Genomic DNA, 17,256 nt, shown 5'->3' on the forward strand with positions numbered 1-17,256 from the left:
CGCACATTCTTTGACAGATGGTTCAAGATAACTGTCAAGGTGCACACTGCCTTTGATATCTATAGAACAGTCTAAATGGCCTCTCTGAAGTTTTGCAAACTGTTTTGCTGCTGACCTGAGTGTTGACAGTGGGAATGCTATTCTGGTCATGGGCATATTAAGCAAGTGGACTGTAAATCAATCAGTGTGTGTCAGCCTGTCTACTGTTCTTTTCCACAGTGGATTTAAATTCCTCGGGTATGTTGGGCCCGGTTTTCTGCCTGCCAGTAGCCTAGTGCTTACAAAAAAGGTCTCGCATTTGCAATGCAATAGGTCTCACATTTACGCAAGTTTGAGCTATTGATATTGTAAATGACAATGCCTTTTATTTTTGTTTTCATTTTAAAAACATAAATAAAAGGCATTCTCATTTACAATGCCAATAGCATAAACTCGTGTACATGCGAGACCTATTGCATTGCAAATGCTTGTTTAAAGTTGTGATAACAATTTGAGCAAAACTAAATGTCACTAATAACCTGGTACATATACTGCAATAGACATCGTTTTCAGCATGTTATCCATCTTGGTTTGATCAGGGTCCTATTGTTGCTGTTACTGAACATTTACAACCTCCTTTCTTGTCCTGTTAACTCTTCTTTAATTCTTGTATTTTCCAGGTGGGAAGCCGAATAGTTCTAATCGTTGCAGGAATTCTGGCGATTCTTGTAGGTGTTATTAGTAAGATTGGAGCTGTGTTTTCCACTCTTCCGTCACCTGTGATTGGAGGACTTTTCATTGTGATGTTCGGGGTCCTCACTGGAGTTGGACTTTCCACCTTACAGGTTTCATTATTTTGTGAAATTTTAAGTGCCTTTGCATGTGTGTGCTTCTGTGAATGTCTTAAATTGTAATTGTATTTACATAGTTCTTACTAACCTGACGAGGCATCAAAGCACTTTGCTGTGAGTAGCATGCTACTTCGGACCCAAAAAAGGATTAGTGGTGAATTAGTATAAGAAAATATAAATTAATTTGAGCGGTGGACATGTGAGTCTGTTAGTTGGATTGAAAATGATAACTGAGGGATAGAAGAGGGTAGGGCATAGCAAGCCCTACCCTCCTAGTAGTAGGAGGAGGTTTGGGAGGAGTAAAGGAGAGATGGAGGGGGATGTGCCTCTAGAAGTGGATTAGGGAGAAAAATGAGGTATCGGATGAGTTTAAGAAGGGATACATGATGGAAGGGTTTAGAAAGGGTTGTTTGGAAGACCTGAATAGCAAAATCAGGTTACTTTAAGGTGACACAATTAGAGATAGAGGAGGGAAGAGTCTAGAAAAGGTTATTTTGGAGATCATAGTAGTATGAGGTTTGGGATAAGTCACAGAGTGGAGTTAGAGGATATATTGAGAGAGGTATAGGGTGAGGTTTGATTTGAGTTTGAGTTTAAAACATGTATTGAGCGCACGTACACCTGGCGGTTTCATGGCGCTATGAGGTACTGAGCCCTAAACGTCTGTTCGAACACAGGTCGCCTTCTGGAAAACTCTTCCCATCAATGTGCCAAGCAGGGTGACCTTAACGAAAATGATAATACTCCCCAGACTCCTGTATTACTTTGCCAACCTCCCACTCTATATCCCTGTCCGTGTATTCAGGGAGCTGGAGTCCATGCTCAGAGATCTGATTTGGAACACAGGCAGGCCAAGAGTAGCACTGACGAAACTCTACAACCCGGTCACTGAAGGCGGCATGGCGGTCCCGAACCTAGAGCTCTATTATCTAGCAGCACAGGTACAATGGGCGGTGGCCTGGATTTCAGGCAGGAACCTCGAGGACACGGCTACGGCCACAGACATCCTTTCCCCACTGCAGATACATACCCTATTCCACCCACTGACGAGCCCTAGGAAACACTCGCAACTACATGTAGCTGTGGCCACGAAATGTTACGACAGATGCTTACGCCTCACTAGAACCACCATACCATACGCGCCAGCGTTGCCACTCCTGGGTACCCCCAAGGCCACGCCAGTCGTGACAGAGGCGGCACTAGTACAGTGGACACGCGCAGGCATAGAAACAATGGCAGATTTGTACGCGGATGGCGCTTTACTTTCCTTCGAGGCACTGACTGCTGACACGGGACTGCCCGCGGGACAATTCCTACAACATGCCTCAATACTGCGGACACTCACGCAGAAATGGGGGAACATCGTTGACGAACCGCCCACACACCAGCTAGTTCAGTGCATGCACGTGATGGGCAACGGGACGCATGTGGTGCACTGGCTGACACAGGCGCTACTCTCGCACACTCAAAGCACGTTGCAACCTCTCCGGGACAAATGGGCGGTGGACAGAGGGAAGGCATGGACGGACAAGGAGTGGGCAGTGATACTCTCAGGCCCCCGCAATATTCCCCGTAATGCACGCTTCAAACAGATCCAGCTTTATGTCCTACACCGCGCATATCTATCCCCGGACAAGATAAACTCGTATTTCCCGGGCACGGGAGCCAAATGCCCGAGATGTGACACGGAGGGAGCAGACCTCCTCCACATGCTGTGGCAATGTCCCCAGCTTCAGGCATACTGGCAATCGATACTAACGCTACTGAAGCGATGCACGGCGATGCCGATCCCATTCTCGTGGGAGGCGTGCCTACTGGGCCTCTTCCCAGTACCAAACTAAACAAGGTACCTTCCCGCTTCTGGGATCTTGGCCTCATCACGGCCAAAAGACTCATCACGAAGCATTGGAAACGGGCGGCACCACCAGCGGCGGAACACTGGCGCGCTTCGCTAGATAACTGGGCGAAAGCGGAAAGCATATCATTACATAATGAGGAGACGGCGGGATTGCGTAAATACCCCATAGCGGCACTCTGGGACGACATGATCCGCTCCTTCCACAATGGACCCCAGACACCAGAGACTCCAGAGAGACAGACACCCCCGGATGGGGAACATAGTGATGGCCACCACGCTCCAGGCGCCGCAGACGACAGACATAATGCCCATACACCTGACCCCTAGACACCCCCTCTTCTTCTCCCCCCCGGCCCCGCAGACACGCCAGGATTGCTGCCACCCTCCCGCATCGCCAGCATAGCTCCCGAACATGCAAGAACAGACACGAATCTGCTGAAGCACTACTACCGGGCCCTCCCCCCTCTCTCCTCGCCCCCCCCCCTTCCATAGACCCCGCCAACTGTTGCACCGCACACCGCACGACCCCAAGTTTGATACCCCTTCCCCGTTACGCTTTTATTGAAGTTGCTTAACTGGCAGGATACAATAACTAAGACAGCATGATCACGCACTGCTTAAACGTTGACTTTCTCAGCGAACTGTTGTGATATACTTTGCGATCTAATCTATGATCTATGTATGCATTTCTTTGACTATTGAATCTCCATTCATCGAGACTCTGTATGGCATATGCTTGTTTTTTTTTACTTCTCCTTTGCACCTAATAAAAGATATATTTAAAAAAAAAAAATGAGGTACTGAGCCCTAGAGGGTAGGGAAGTCGGGGAAGATGAGAAGGGGTGGATTATGAAGGGAAGGCTTGTGAAAAAAGAAAGGTTTTTAGGGCCTTTCGGAAGTGGGAGTATTGAGTGGAAGATCTGAGGTGGACAGGCAGAGAATTCCAAAAGGCGGGGGCAAGTGTGGAGAATTTCGTGCCCCCCCACTTTTTACGTCTGAAGCGTGGGACTGCCAACAGGTTATGTTATGTTATGTTATGTTATGTTATTAAAGTACTTTTAGAGCGCACTATCACCGATTGGTTGCTTGGCGCTTTGATCAGTGATAACATGAACATAGAGGGGAGAGAGTTATGAAAATGCTTGTCTGAAAAGCCAGGTCTTCAAGGCTTTCCGGAAAGAGAGGAGGTCTTGACAATTCCGGGACTCCATCGGGAGAGAGTTCCACAAGCAGGGAGCGAGGGTGGCAAACCTACGACCTCCTGCACGCTTTAAGTTGAAGGTAGGCGACTGCAGGAGGTTCTGATGGCGTGAGCGTAGGTTGCGGGACGGGGTGTATTTGGAAATCAGATTGTTGATGAATAGAGGGCTTTTACAGTATAAGGACTTGAAAATTATGCAGCCAGTTTTGAAGGCACATCGTTGGGCCACCGGGAGCCAGTGTAGTTTCCTGAGAAGGGGGGTGGCTGCCTGGCGCCTGGGTTGGTTCAGAATTAACCTTGCGGCGTGGTTCTGTGCCATCTGGAGTCGCTTAACTAGGTAGTTGGGAAGACCTAGATAGATGGAGTTAGCGTAATCCAGATGGGATAATACAGTAGCCATCACCACCTGGGTGAGTGCCTCGGGTGTGAGCAGGCGACGTACCTTCCGAATTTTCTTCAGTTGGAAGAAACACTTGGAGACCACTTGACCAACTTGAGTTTTTAGAGATAAGTCCCGATCCACGGTGACTCCTAGTGTTTTAGCTGACAGGGAAGGTGTTGGGGCTTGGCCTAGTTCAGAAGGCCAATAGTGCGGGCCCCAGTGCTTGCTGCTATCGCCAGTCAGGACTAGTTCCGTTTTGCCCGGATTTAATTTGAGCTGATTCTGGTCCATCCAAGTTTTGATGAACCTCATGGTGGACTGGAAGTGCCGTATGGAGTCTTCGGTGTTATCGATGGTGAATAGCAGCTGTAAATCGTCTGCGTAGTTGAAGACTCTCACCTGATTATCTCTTAAGGTCTGGATCAGAGGGAGGATGTACAGATTAAATAGGTGAGGAGACAGGGAGGAGCCCTGTGGCACTCCGCAGCTGATGGCCTGTTTGGTGCCCATTAAGTCACCTAGACGCAGAGTTTGATTACGGTCAGTCAGGAAGGATCTCAGCCAGTCGGCTGCTAGTTCCCTGACGCCGGCTTGTTCGACACGGTCGACCAAGATGTTGTGGTCGACCGTGTCAAAGGCGGCCGAGAGGTCCAAGAGCACCAGGGCTTGCGGAGAGTGTCTGTCAGCACAGTCTCGCAGGGTGTCCAGAACTGTCGTGACTACTGCTTCGGTAGAATGAGCAGGCCGAAAGCCTGCCTGATGAGGGTCGAAGCAGGAGGATCCCTCAAGGAAATTAGATAAACATTTGGCCACATGTGCCTCAAGTACTTTTGCCAAATAGGGCAGCAGTGAGATCAGCCGAAAGTTGGCCTTGCAGGCAGGGTCTGCCCCCGGTTTTTTTAGGAGCGGGATGACTATGGCTTCTTTAAAAGCTGTGGGGACTAGGCCAAGTGTCAAGGATTTGTTCAAAATAGTAAGGGCAGGAGCAGGGTGGGTCAGGAAACACTCTTTTAGGATGTGGGGCGGGCAGCTATCTGAGGGAGCTCCAGATTTTGGTGTTGGGAAGATGAGCGAAGTTCCTTGGCGGGGGCATATGCCTTGATTTCCGCAGAGATAAAGGCGGGAGCTGTGCCAGCCTGGGCTTGAAAGGTGATACATCCCATCTTAAACTGGACTCGTTCTCGAATAGGGAGCCAGTGCAGGGACTTTAGGAGAGGCGTAGCATGATGGAATTTGGCCATGTTGTAGACCAGGGGGGCCGCCTGGTTTTGAACCAGCTGTAAACGTCGCATGCTATAGGCGGGCATACCGCAATATAGGGCATTTCCATAGTACAAGCGGGAGACCACCATCGCTAGGACGATGAGTTTAAGGGCAGAGATCGGGAAACTTTGTGGATGGTGCGAAGTGATAGGAAAGAAGAGGACACCACCGAACTGACCTGGGAGTGCAGGGTGAGTTGGTTATTTAGTTTGGTCCCTAACGTTTTTACAGAGGAGGAAGGGGATGGAGGGGGACCTAGTGAGGGGGGCCAGAAGAGAGAGGTCCAGGGCCTGGAGCAACCACCTGTCAGAACCAACTCGGTCTTATCTGGATTTAACTTTAGGTGGTTGTAATTCATCCAGTCCCGGATGAAGATCATGGTGGAATGAAAATTCACCATGGACTCTGGGGATGGGGACAGGGTGAAAATAAGCTGCAGGTCATCCGCATAGTTAAGAACGGTGACTTCCATTTGGTGGAGGGCGAAAATAAGAGGGGCGATGTACAAATTAAATAAAAGGGGAGAAAGGGAGGAACCCTGTTGGACCCCGCATGGGACTTTCCGGAAGTCCACCGAGAAGTCGCCCAGGCGTACTGCATGGATGCGGTCCCTCAGGAAGGAGGACAGCCAGACCAGGGCCGAACCTCCGATCCCCGCCGCCCTGACACGAGAAAGTAAGATGGAATGTTCAACCGTGTCAAAGGCGGCGGAGAGGTCGAGGAGGACCAGGGCCTGGGGATGGTTGGTGTCCATACCCTCTCTGAGGTTGTCAAGGACCGATAGCACCACTGACTCCGTGGAGTGTGCGGGGCGGAACCCCGCCTGCCGGGGGGCTAAAACCCCGCTCGCCTCCACAAAGGTGCTAAGCGTACGGGTGACATGGCGCTCTAGTACCTTCCCTAGGAAGGGCAATAATGAAATAGGGTGGTAGTTGACAGGGGTGGTGGGGTCGGCTCCAGGTTTCTTGAGGATGGGCAAGATGGTGGCTGTTTTTAGGGGTTGGATAACAATGCCCTGAGACAGTGAGCTGTTGAGAAGTTTGAGAGGGGGCTGCACACAGGTGGAGTAGATATATCTGAGTATGTGAGGGGGACAGGGATCCAGGGGTGAGCCTGATTTGACCGTCGAGAGGAGGGTAAGAAAGGCCTCCTCTGTCAAAGGGGGAGGGATACGAGGCGAGCCTCGCCTAACGGACACTGGGGGTCGACAAAAGTAGGGGGGGGAGGAGGGATGTTTGCTTTGATATTAGAGATTTTATCTAGAAAGTAGGTATTAAGGGAGTCGCAAAGATCCTGGGAAGGAGAAGGTTTGAGGGTGGTTCTGTCAGAGTAGGCCAGATCGTGTACTATAGAAAAGATTTCCCTGGGCTGATTTTCAGTGGCTAAAATTTTTGAGGAGAAAAAGGCGGTCTTAGTGGCCAGAATTGCTTTTTTATACTGGGATAGGAGAACGGAGTACTGGGTTTTAAGGTTTGGGGAGTAGTCACGCCTCCAGGCCCGCTCAGCATGACGTACTGAGAGTTTTAGGGTTTTGAGTTCTTCATTAAACCAGCGATTAGCGTCATTCGAACGTCTGGAAGACACCCGCCTGAGGGGAGCGACAGAGTCGCAAGCCGATAGGAGCCAGGAATTTATAGAGTCAGCTTGGGCGGAAGATGACAGTCCGTCTAGGTCTGGGCTAGATGCGGAGAGTGTGACAAATAGAGCGGCCACATCCACCTTGCTCCAAGAGCGCGCCCAGGTGTTTCTGGGAAGGAGAGGCTTAGTGACTGGGTTAAGGTGTAGGGAGAAGGAAATCAGAAAGTGATCAGACCAGGTGCAAGGGGAGATAGACAGGGAGGCTATCGGGCAGTTGAGGGACCAAATCTGATCAAGGATATGACCCTGATTATGAGAGGGAGAGTGAACGTGGGAGTCGAAGTTGAGGGAACGAAGGGTTTCTGAGAATTCTTTTGAAGTAGGGCATTCTGCAGGGTCGGAGGGCCAGAAGTTAAAGTCTCCTAACACCAATATGGAGGAGTTGTTGACCGCAAGGGTGGCCACTAGATCTTGGAACCCGGGGAGAAAGAGTTGAGAGGGCTTGGGGGACGGTACATGAGCAGGCAGGTAAGTGGGACTCCAAAAGACGCTGAGCGCACAACTAAAAAGTCGGCAGAGCCAATGGAGGAAAAGGTTAAGGACTGAAAAGAGAACTCTCTATGAGCAATCAATGCGACGCCGCCTCCTGATTTGCCGGAAGGACGGTCAGTGCGCAGAGCGTAGTATGTGACGGGAAGGGTAGCTAACAAAGAGGGGAGGGAGTGGTCAGAGAACCAAGTCTCAGTGAGAAATAGTAGGTCTGGTTTGTGCAGGTCTAATAACACAAAAAGTTAATGGCAGTGCTTTACTGCTGACCTGGTGACCTGGTGTTAAGGTAATAAACGGAAAGGGTAGTGGTGACAGGGGACGCAAGATGAGCGGAAGGGAGGCATAGGGTAGTGCATTGGAGAGGTTCCAAATGTTTTTTTTTAGAGTAGGATCAAAGTAATAAATGCAGCGATACATATTTACATGGAAGATTTATATATATATGTATATATATATATACATATATATATATGTATATATATATACATATATATATATATATATATATTTATTTATTATATATAAGGAAGGTACTATATCAGGATTTAATTTGTATTGAATAAACTAAGACTTTCGAATGTTGCTATACTTTAAGCTAAAAAATTGTTTTTTCTTTCAATAATTCATAAGTGAAGCAATTGGAGATAAATAGTTGGATAAAATTTACATATTGTGAACTTATATGAAAACTATGCAGTGACCTATATACATGTTAACCATAGAATAATATACCCATAATTAATATGTACATTTGTTAAGCAGACTTAAGGAATATCTATATATTTATAAACATAAATATTATACACAATTGTACAAAGGAATACACATATATATATATATATATATATATATATATATATATATCTATATATATATATATATATATATTTATATATATATATATATTCAAAATAAATACTTATATACACAAGGATATGCTTTACATTTATGTTTGAGTATGGTGGTATATAGGGAAGAGACAACTCTTGAGCAGTCTTCTGAAGATAAAATCGTTATCTGTGAATCTTATGTTTGATGGAAATGAGTTCCATAGTTTGCCAACTTGAACAGAGAAGGATGTGCCACCTATGTTTTTTTTCTTGTATAGTGGGATTTTGAGGCGAGTTGCCAATCTGGAGTGGAGGTTCCTTTGTCGATGTGTTTGGTGATTTTACTCCTGGTGAAAAGTGGTCCTGTTCCATGTACTGCTTTGTCGTTGATACAAAACAGCTTGAATTTGGATCATCTGGCAACCAGTAATCAAAGTAGGGCTCTCAAGGCAGGGGAGATGTGAGCTTGAGGCTTTATATGTAGGAGGAGTGTGGCAGCATAGTACTGAATCCTTTCTAGTCTTTTCATAGTTGATAAAGATGATCCTTGGTAGAGGCCATTAGCGTAACCAAGTTTAGACAGTACAAGAGAGATTGTAGCCAGGACATTGTGCGGAAATCCCAAGTGGGGGAAAATACGTCGCAGAGTTTTCATAGTAATGAAGCTTGAGCTTGTCAACTTTTGCAGGTTGGAGTCCATAGTGATTCCTAGATTTCTTACTCCCTTAGGTACTTTAGGAGGTCGTCCCAGATCGTCATGCCAGACGGTGAGTGGGTCATAATTTTTCCAACTGCCACATGTGAGTATTTCTGTTTTGGAAGCATTCAATTTGAGATGGCTCAATGTCATCCGCTGACCAACAACTCTGAGGCAACTGAAAATGTGTTATTTTCCAGTGTCTGTGGGCTTTCCAGTTCATGGAATATTGGTGTGTCATCTACATAATTGTAGCATGTGAGGTGAAATTCATTGATCATTGCTGGTAATGACTTCATGTAGATGTTGAAAAGCATGGGTGAGATGATGAAGCCGTGAGGGACTCCTGCTTTTGTGAAGTACGGTTTGGATGAGAAAGGGGGAGAAAGGATTACATTTGTTCTGTTTTGAAGGTAGGATGCGATCCAGTCGAGAGGAGTACTTTCTATACCGGCTTTGTAGAGTCTTTGTATTAGATTATCATAGTCAACTGTGTCAAAGGCAACTGAGAGGTCCAAGAGAAGTGGTGCTGGTACCATGTTCTATATCTACTGTATTCTTAAGGTCGTCCCAGATAACTATGAGGGCACATTCTATGCCGCTTCCTCACCGGAATCCTGTTTGAAAGTCTGAAAGTATGGAGTTATCTTCAATGAATTGTGATATCTGGGCGAATGCTTCTCTTTCTGTCAGGTTGCCTAGGAAAGGTTCATTTTCAGTTGGTCTGTAGTTGTCGGAGTCAAGTGGGTCCAGGCTAGTTTTCATTGATAATGGGTGCAAGTATGCCTTTTCTAGGTCTTCTGGAAAGACTCCCGTAGTTAAGGAATGATTGATGATTCTTCTTACTGGTGTGGCAGCAGAGGTAGTTAGAAGAATGTTATTAAAGGTTTGTAGTTGACACGAGTCAGAATAGATGCCACCAGGCCTGCTTGCTTTGACCAGATTTATATATTTTGTTTGAAGGAATGCATAGACTGGGTCAGCCTACTCTTGGAGGGTTTGTTTGGAAAGGAGTTTGAGCCGGTGGCTTTCCTTTCTTTTAAATAGGAGTCAAATGTGTCTGCTTTGGTTGTAAACTGATTTGTCAGTTTGTCCGTGAATGCTTGAGTTTTGGGACGAATTCCTTCTATGCATTATGGTTTACGAAATTCGGTGGGAATTTTATAAAATTCTTTATTTGTACATTTAGCATTTTGAATTCTGTCTGACTGTTACCATTTTTTGTAAGCTTTTTTTTACCTACATCCAGACTAGAAGGCTGAACCCTTGTTATGCCACTACTGAGATCGAAACAATTTCACAGTAACAATCAAATGCTGACACCTAAATACAGCTCTTCAAGTGCACCTCATTGCAGCACAATCAGAACCCGCCAATATTCAATCTCTGGAACTCAAATATGGCTTTATCAGTGCACCTCATGCCCTCGTTACAGCAGTACTACATGTTAAGTGCTGAGGCCCTCGCAGGGTCAGTGTACCTCAGTCTCGCTCTGCAGCACTCACTTACATTGTACTGCTATTGTGCAGTATTGCTGTCTTACTAGATTCATGCTTTTTCATTTTAATTGCCCATACATACATGCATGCATACTACGTTCTACCACAGAATTGAATTCTATCTTGATATGCACATTGCGCTAATATTTCAGACCTCTACTGAGATCTAAAGATAGCAAGGAACCTCAGCCATGTTCAAAAGCATGCTGTAGTTATATTGTAGGCATCATATCAAGGGAGTAGCTGGGACCATGCCTGGGTGATTGCAATTTGCCCCCACCCCCAAGTCACTGAATACGAGGAGTTGTTTGACTAGTTGGAGACAGACCTGAGGGTGCATAACACTCTCCGAAGGGCAGCTGATTGTGTATGAACATGAGATGAGGCCTGGCTGAGGGTTTCTGAGGATGAAGCAAGAGTCTGTTGACAGCCAGCCACAGGTGTCTGAAAGCACAGCCAGGATCTCTAAGGGCTAGCTGTGGGAGTGTTAAGAACAGTGCAGTGTAAGTGAAGCAACATGCCTGATGGGAATCTGAATATGTGCTGACAGTTTCTGAAAGTAAACTGAGCATTTCTGAGTGACATCTAATGGTATATAATGACTAGCTGTGGTGTTGTAATTTGGTTTGAGGGCTAACTAAGGTATCTAATGGTCCAATGGCCTTAATATCTTTCAGGGAAAATTTAAGATTTCTAAGACTTTGTCTAGGGTGCCACTGGTGGACCACAGGTGTTTGAGAGTTGTCTGGGGTGTCTTAGGGCAAACAAAGTGGGCGTATAATATAAAGTGAGCACTGTAAGTGCTCTTTTAAGTTATGTTGTAGGCAGTTAGGTAGCTTGAATACTTGAAGGGCAGGTGTATTTTAACACATCAGGGAGTTGTAAATGGTTGTTTCTCACTGGAACTTTAAAGAAAAGTGCTTCTATTAGCTAGAAATGTAGCAGCATTTTTGTCAGCTATAACGTAATTATGGGACACAGCATAATAATACAATAAAAATAACATTATAGGGAACAACATAACAAAATAATCAAAACAGAATGCAACACAACAACAAAAAGTATTATAAGCTCAACAAAATGCAATACAACACACATTGTGTTGTCACATATTATTACACAGACAAATTTACTTTCATGTTACGATGGTAAATGGTGTTTGCCCAAAGCACTATCTTTTATTACCACCAAGGATATGTCATAGTAGCACCAAAAAAATTATGTCATCCAGACCAGGGTCCATTGAACAAGTCTGAGGGCTTCATGAAGTTAAATAAAATCAAGTAACGCAAGGGAATACTATTTGAATTGCTAGTGTTTTAAGATTCCAACTTCAGGCATGACGAGTGCTGTCCAACTTTATTAGCAAGGATATCACCCTCTCGTACCCTTTATGTAATACATATGAGGGATTGGTGGCTTAAAGTGGAAGGGAATAATATAGTGGTCAGATCAGGCTAAAGGGGAAGTTTTTTCCAAAATAAGTGAGGGCAAATTAGAGAGGTTAATGTCTAAAGTATGGCCAACAAGTGTGTAGAGCCCCTAAGCTTTTGAACTAGATTAAAATTGGTAATTATCTCATCAACCTTTCAGCAGTTTTACATGAGAGATTATCGACATGCATGTTACAGTCTACTAAAACAGGAAAATTAATATATTTTAGTAGTAAAGGAGTAATCACATTGGCTAAATTTATGCTAAAAAGTGGATCAGCTGGTGGAGGGGTCCCTGATGGTGGTTAGATGAGGATTTTTTTACAAAGAGAGGGTACGAAGTTTCTAGGTGATGTGGTGATCACCATTAAAGTGCCATAGCTAGTGAAGTCGGGCAGTGTGTAACAGGAGGCCAAGGAAGGGAAATCCTCCTTTTGGAAGTAGGGCTTTCACACACCCAGCAAGCTAGGTGTCATGCTTCATCATTTTAGCCTGCTCCTCGGCGGGCCGGCGCTGCAATGCCTGACGGGCACCCTTAAAGGGGCTCTTTATCGGAGATCCTTTGTTCCTTGCCGTCAGGGTGCAGTGGGTGTGAGGGGCCTAGTTAGATGTAGATGTGTCTAGTGGTGTTAAAAGAGGTAAGGGAATCCTCTTAACCCCTTCCCTGCTCATGACGAGCTCAGCTCGTCATGAGGCACAGTGCAGCTGTGCTGATGACGAGCTGAGCTCGTCATGAATAAAGCAAAATAGCAATTTCCAGCACAGGCTGAAAATTGCCTTAGCAGCCAAGGTGTTAAAGACTTTATTCTGTGAGGGACCCTGCCTGATTAAAATAATAAGGGAGGGGTAGCGTATTTGGTTCTTAATGCGACCAATTGCATACTCTACTCCCAGATGGTCGACATGTTTCTCACCCTAGAAATGTCATGCAATGATCAATGACGATTCTTCAGGACCGTGAAAAAATTTACAAATAAATATGGAAAACTATCTACAAATGTGTGGAAAGGTGCTTGCTACCTACCACAGGTTTGCACTAGTAACCTGTCTACTAGCGTAGTGAGGCAACCTCTAAAAGTACAAGATATGGCCTCATCAAGTGCAGCGGAGAAAATGTACACCCAAAGAATGGTGTCTCTGTTCCTCAAAGGACCTTCCTGGAAGCAGCGGAGCGGGGTAGGTCCAACCCCGGGTTCCCAACGAGGAACAGAGACACCACTCTTATTGTATGTGAAGATATGTAAAACATCTACGTATGCACGTTTGTGTCTGTGTATTTTTTGCACTGTTGTACGAGTTTGTCAATTTTAAAAGGTTTGAAGACCAATGTTTGTTAGCAGGTCTATGTCCCTCTATGCCTACTACAGACCTCGGTGTGGGAAGAAGTGTTTGGTGTTTTAATGAAAATATTTTTGCCCCCAGTTTGCAGATATGAATTCTTCAAGGAATATATTTATAGTTGGATTTTCCCTTTTTACTGGTCTTACTGTTCCCAACTGGGTCAACCAAAATGCCCGGATCATGGAGACTGGTGAGCATAAAAGTCCATATCTTAATGGAACATAATAATAATACTAATTCTAATATTAATATTAACGATAATATCTAATTCTGTCTGTTGGTTTTAGGTAATATGTTAACGTAACACTTAAAAATGACTTTATTTTTTCGCTAATAACAATGAAATAGTGCTGATGAAAAAGAGTATGAATTGTATGTTTCTCCTTCTAACAATGATACCTTGTGTAACTAACACCACAGACTGAATTATCGCTTAATATTTGTTGTTTCTTGCGAGTGCAGTTTATCTGCTTTTATTGACCTTTTAAAAATAGGATGCTGAAATGACTGTGAACTTTAATGTAAAAGTTGCAATCAGGTGTATGGACACCTATTGAGATATGTTACCAATACAGCATCCACGACAAACACAGCAGCATTAAATGAGAGAGTAAAATAGATTGAGAGATACACCTTTGAAATTTCCCCCTGTTGATTTTTTTTTACTTCTTAAATGTTTTATACATTGCAACAGTCACCACACGGGTATATTTGTACTTTGACAAAACAAACTTGAGAAAATAATAGAGCCAAACCTTGCCTTATCTTATGACCATTTGGAGAATTGTTTCCATCTGTGAAATATGCCATTGATGAACAGGGCTGGAGTAACCGTAGAGGGCCTCAGGCGTTTCCTCGGTAGGCTGGAAGGATGGGGGCCAGTTCGGCAATATCGACCCCCAGTAGAAAAAGCAACAGTGCTTCCTCCCTTCCTCCCTCATGGGGCTGGATCTACACAATTGTCAGGGCTGCTTTAGGTTCCAAGTCCGGACTTGTCGATGAGCCAGTAAACAGTGTTTTTCGACTATCAAGTGCGATTTACTGTGCTATATATATATAAATATATATTACCTACTGGCGGTTGCCAGAAGGTAGTTATAGTTTGGACCTCCTTTCCATAGGAAATCCACAACATTCTATTTGGAATAACCTTGGCGCCGGTGGACGAATCTTCGTGAATTTCTCCAAGGAAATGGCCTGCTTGGTAACGCTCCGTCCCTGAAAGTTTGGGGGTGATTTGTCAAGTGGGGGCTAAGAAAAAAAGGGGGCCCCAAAACGTGTTTTCCCCATGCAATTTTCCATAGGGACATTTAGCCAGGGCTACAGCCCGAACGGCTAAACGGAATTACACCAAATTTGGCAGAGAGGTAGAGTTCGGTTCGTAGATTATGCTTTTTGTTAAATGGTGTAAATCCGTTCAGTAGTTTCTGAGAAAATTAGAAGTACAATCATAGCGATATCTAGAGACGGAGTTCTACATGCGGATGGAGATCTGTTCAATTACGAGCGCGAGCTGCATGCTGATTGGCTGTGAACTGTATGTCAACACTCGAAACCAGGAAGTGTTGGCAGCCATCTTGTTCGTCACTAGAACTGAGTAACAAGAAAACAGTAAAACAAAGTTGAGAAATAAGGGAAGGGGGCAGGCTAGAAACATTCTGACCCTCTAGGCTTGCTCAGGGGGTCGTACATTGATGTTTAGGCTCTATTTGTATTTTATTTTTAAAAAAGAAAAATCACGGTGTACGGAAATATGTACAATTACGAGCAGGAGCTGCATGCTGATTGGCTGTCAATACTCCAAACCAGGAAGTGTTGGCAGCCATCTTGTTTGTCGGGAGAGCCGAGTCACAAGAAAACAGTAAAACAAAGTTGATAAATAAGAAAAGGGGGCAGGGTAGAAACATTCTGACCCTATAGTCTTGGTCAGGGGGTGGTACATGGATTTTTAGGCTCAATTTTTTTTTTTTTAAATACAAAATGGCGGGGTACTCGTGCAGTACTTGTACGCAGTGGAAAAGAAAAAGTCCATTTTATTAATTAGGTCCCGGGGGGCAAATTATGGGGGTAATTTTTTTGCATAATGGGGGCTTGTAAGGTGCCCTGAGCTCTGGGGAACAGCACTCGTCTGGATTTATTCTGAAGTATGCGGGGGGGGGGTACAGTCCTACTCCCCGCAGTCTCGGGGAGCGGCACCCCTCGGGTCTTTTTTTAAAAAAAAAATATGTTTTTAGCTCTCCCCCTCTCTCTCCCTGTACACGTCGCGGGGAACGCCACCTTTCTGGGGTAGTAATATGTAAAATGACCTTCCAGCTCAGGGTACCTGCATTGTCTGGGGTTTTTTGTTAATGTTGGGAGGGTGGGATTGATAATATGTCCTTGTTAATTCCCATAGAAGCCTATGTTCTTGTGTTAACATGGGCTTCTATGGGAAATAACAAGGCTGTATTATCAAGCTCATCATCGCCGTTTTATCGGCAGTTTCCTGCCGATAAAACTGCGATAATTTTAACACCGGTGCTTGATACTATGCACCTAAGTTTACTGGTCAAAAAAAGAGCAATGGGTCATATTATCAACAAAAGGCGATACTTTATTGCCGCTTTTATCGGCAGGAAACTGCCGATAAAGCAGCGATCATGGGCTTGATAATATGCCCTTGTGAATTCCCATAGCAGCCCAGGTTAACATCAGAACATGGGCTGCTATGGGAATTCACAAGAGCCTATTATCAAGCCCATTATCGCCGCTTTATCAGCAGTTTCCTGCCGATAAAAGCGGCAATAATGTATCGCCTTTTGTTGAAAATATGCCCCTTCATTTCTATGATAGTATGTCAAACTTTCCTTTTTTTTTGTGTAGCAGTTGTACTCTCTACGCATGCGCAGCCTCGTTTCGAAGCCCACGTTTTTTTCTTTTTCTTCAAGTTCAACAAGCAAACCTTTCTTTATTTCAAGTAGTATATTTGTCGCTTTCTTTTCCCGGGTCATGTGTGTCATCCGCTGCTGTACTTTTGTAATATAATAATAATCATATTTTTTCTGTATTTATTTGAAACGTAGTGCCGAGGCGCCAAACATTGATTACGTACTCCGTCCATCGCCATTTTAGTAGTTTTTCACAGTTATTTTTATTATTTCTGTTACTTAGAACTCAGTAGTTTTCAATCCTAGTCTTGAATATCTTACTATAGTATTTCAACATTATTTTTATTGTGGACCGTCATACCCCTCCCCCACAAAATAAAAGTATGTAGTTTTTTTTATTAACTTTTATTAAAACAATAAATGTAAACGAAACTGAATTATAACTATTTTTAAAGGAACTAGAAAAATAACTAACAACAAACAATATTATAAACAAATTGTTAAATGGACTCCAAAAGATATACGATAGGTAATCTGCAAAACAAAAAAGAAAATTAGAGTTTAGACTTATGTAGATGTGAGTAAATATGCTGAAGCATTACAAGTTTTGGTAACTCTACGGTTTTACATGTGCAGTGTCCCTCGTACATTTCAGTTTTGTTATAGTGCCGTGTTCAAGTGGTGTCTATATGGAAGTGCCTACTGCGTTACTGACGCCCATTATACCAACTTATTTCTAATGCATTGCTATGAAGGCTTTGTAAATCTAGGCCTCTGTGCTTACCGTTGTATAAGTCTTGCAGCCAAACACTTCAGGCAGTTGAATTCGCAACTTATTTTCAACTATTCTTCTACACGTCTAAGTAGACAGCTGTGACTATAAGTTTAAGAAAGAAAGAAAAAAAATGATGTCACAGAGAGTGAGAGA

General features: G+C 44.4%; 1 protein-coding gene across 1 annotated transcript in view; it reads left to right on the forward strand.

The window, feature by feature from the left end:
- Positions 1-17,256, forward strand: part of LOC147734705 (solute carrier family 23 member 1-like) — a 322,680-nt gene that overhangs the window by 279,137 nt on the left and 26,287 nt on the right. Inside the window, exons 9-10 of the mRNA XM_086952992.1 lie at positions 660-824; positions 13,543-13,651. Coding sequence (XP_086809118.1) covers positions 660-824; positions 13,543-13,651 — 274 coding nt within the window. The remainder of the gene's footprint in view (positions 1-659; positions 825-13,542; positions 13,652-17,256) is intronic.

Source organism: Lissotriton vulgaris, chromosome 1_2 (genome assembly GCF_964263255.1).
Source record: "Lissotriton vulgaris chromosome 1_2, aLisVul1.2, whole genome shotgun sequence".
Classification (NCBI taxonomy): Eukaryota; Metazoa; Chordata; class Amphibia; order Caudata; family Salamandridae; genus Lissotriton; species Lissotriton vulgaris.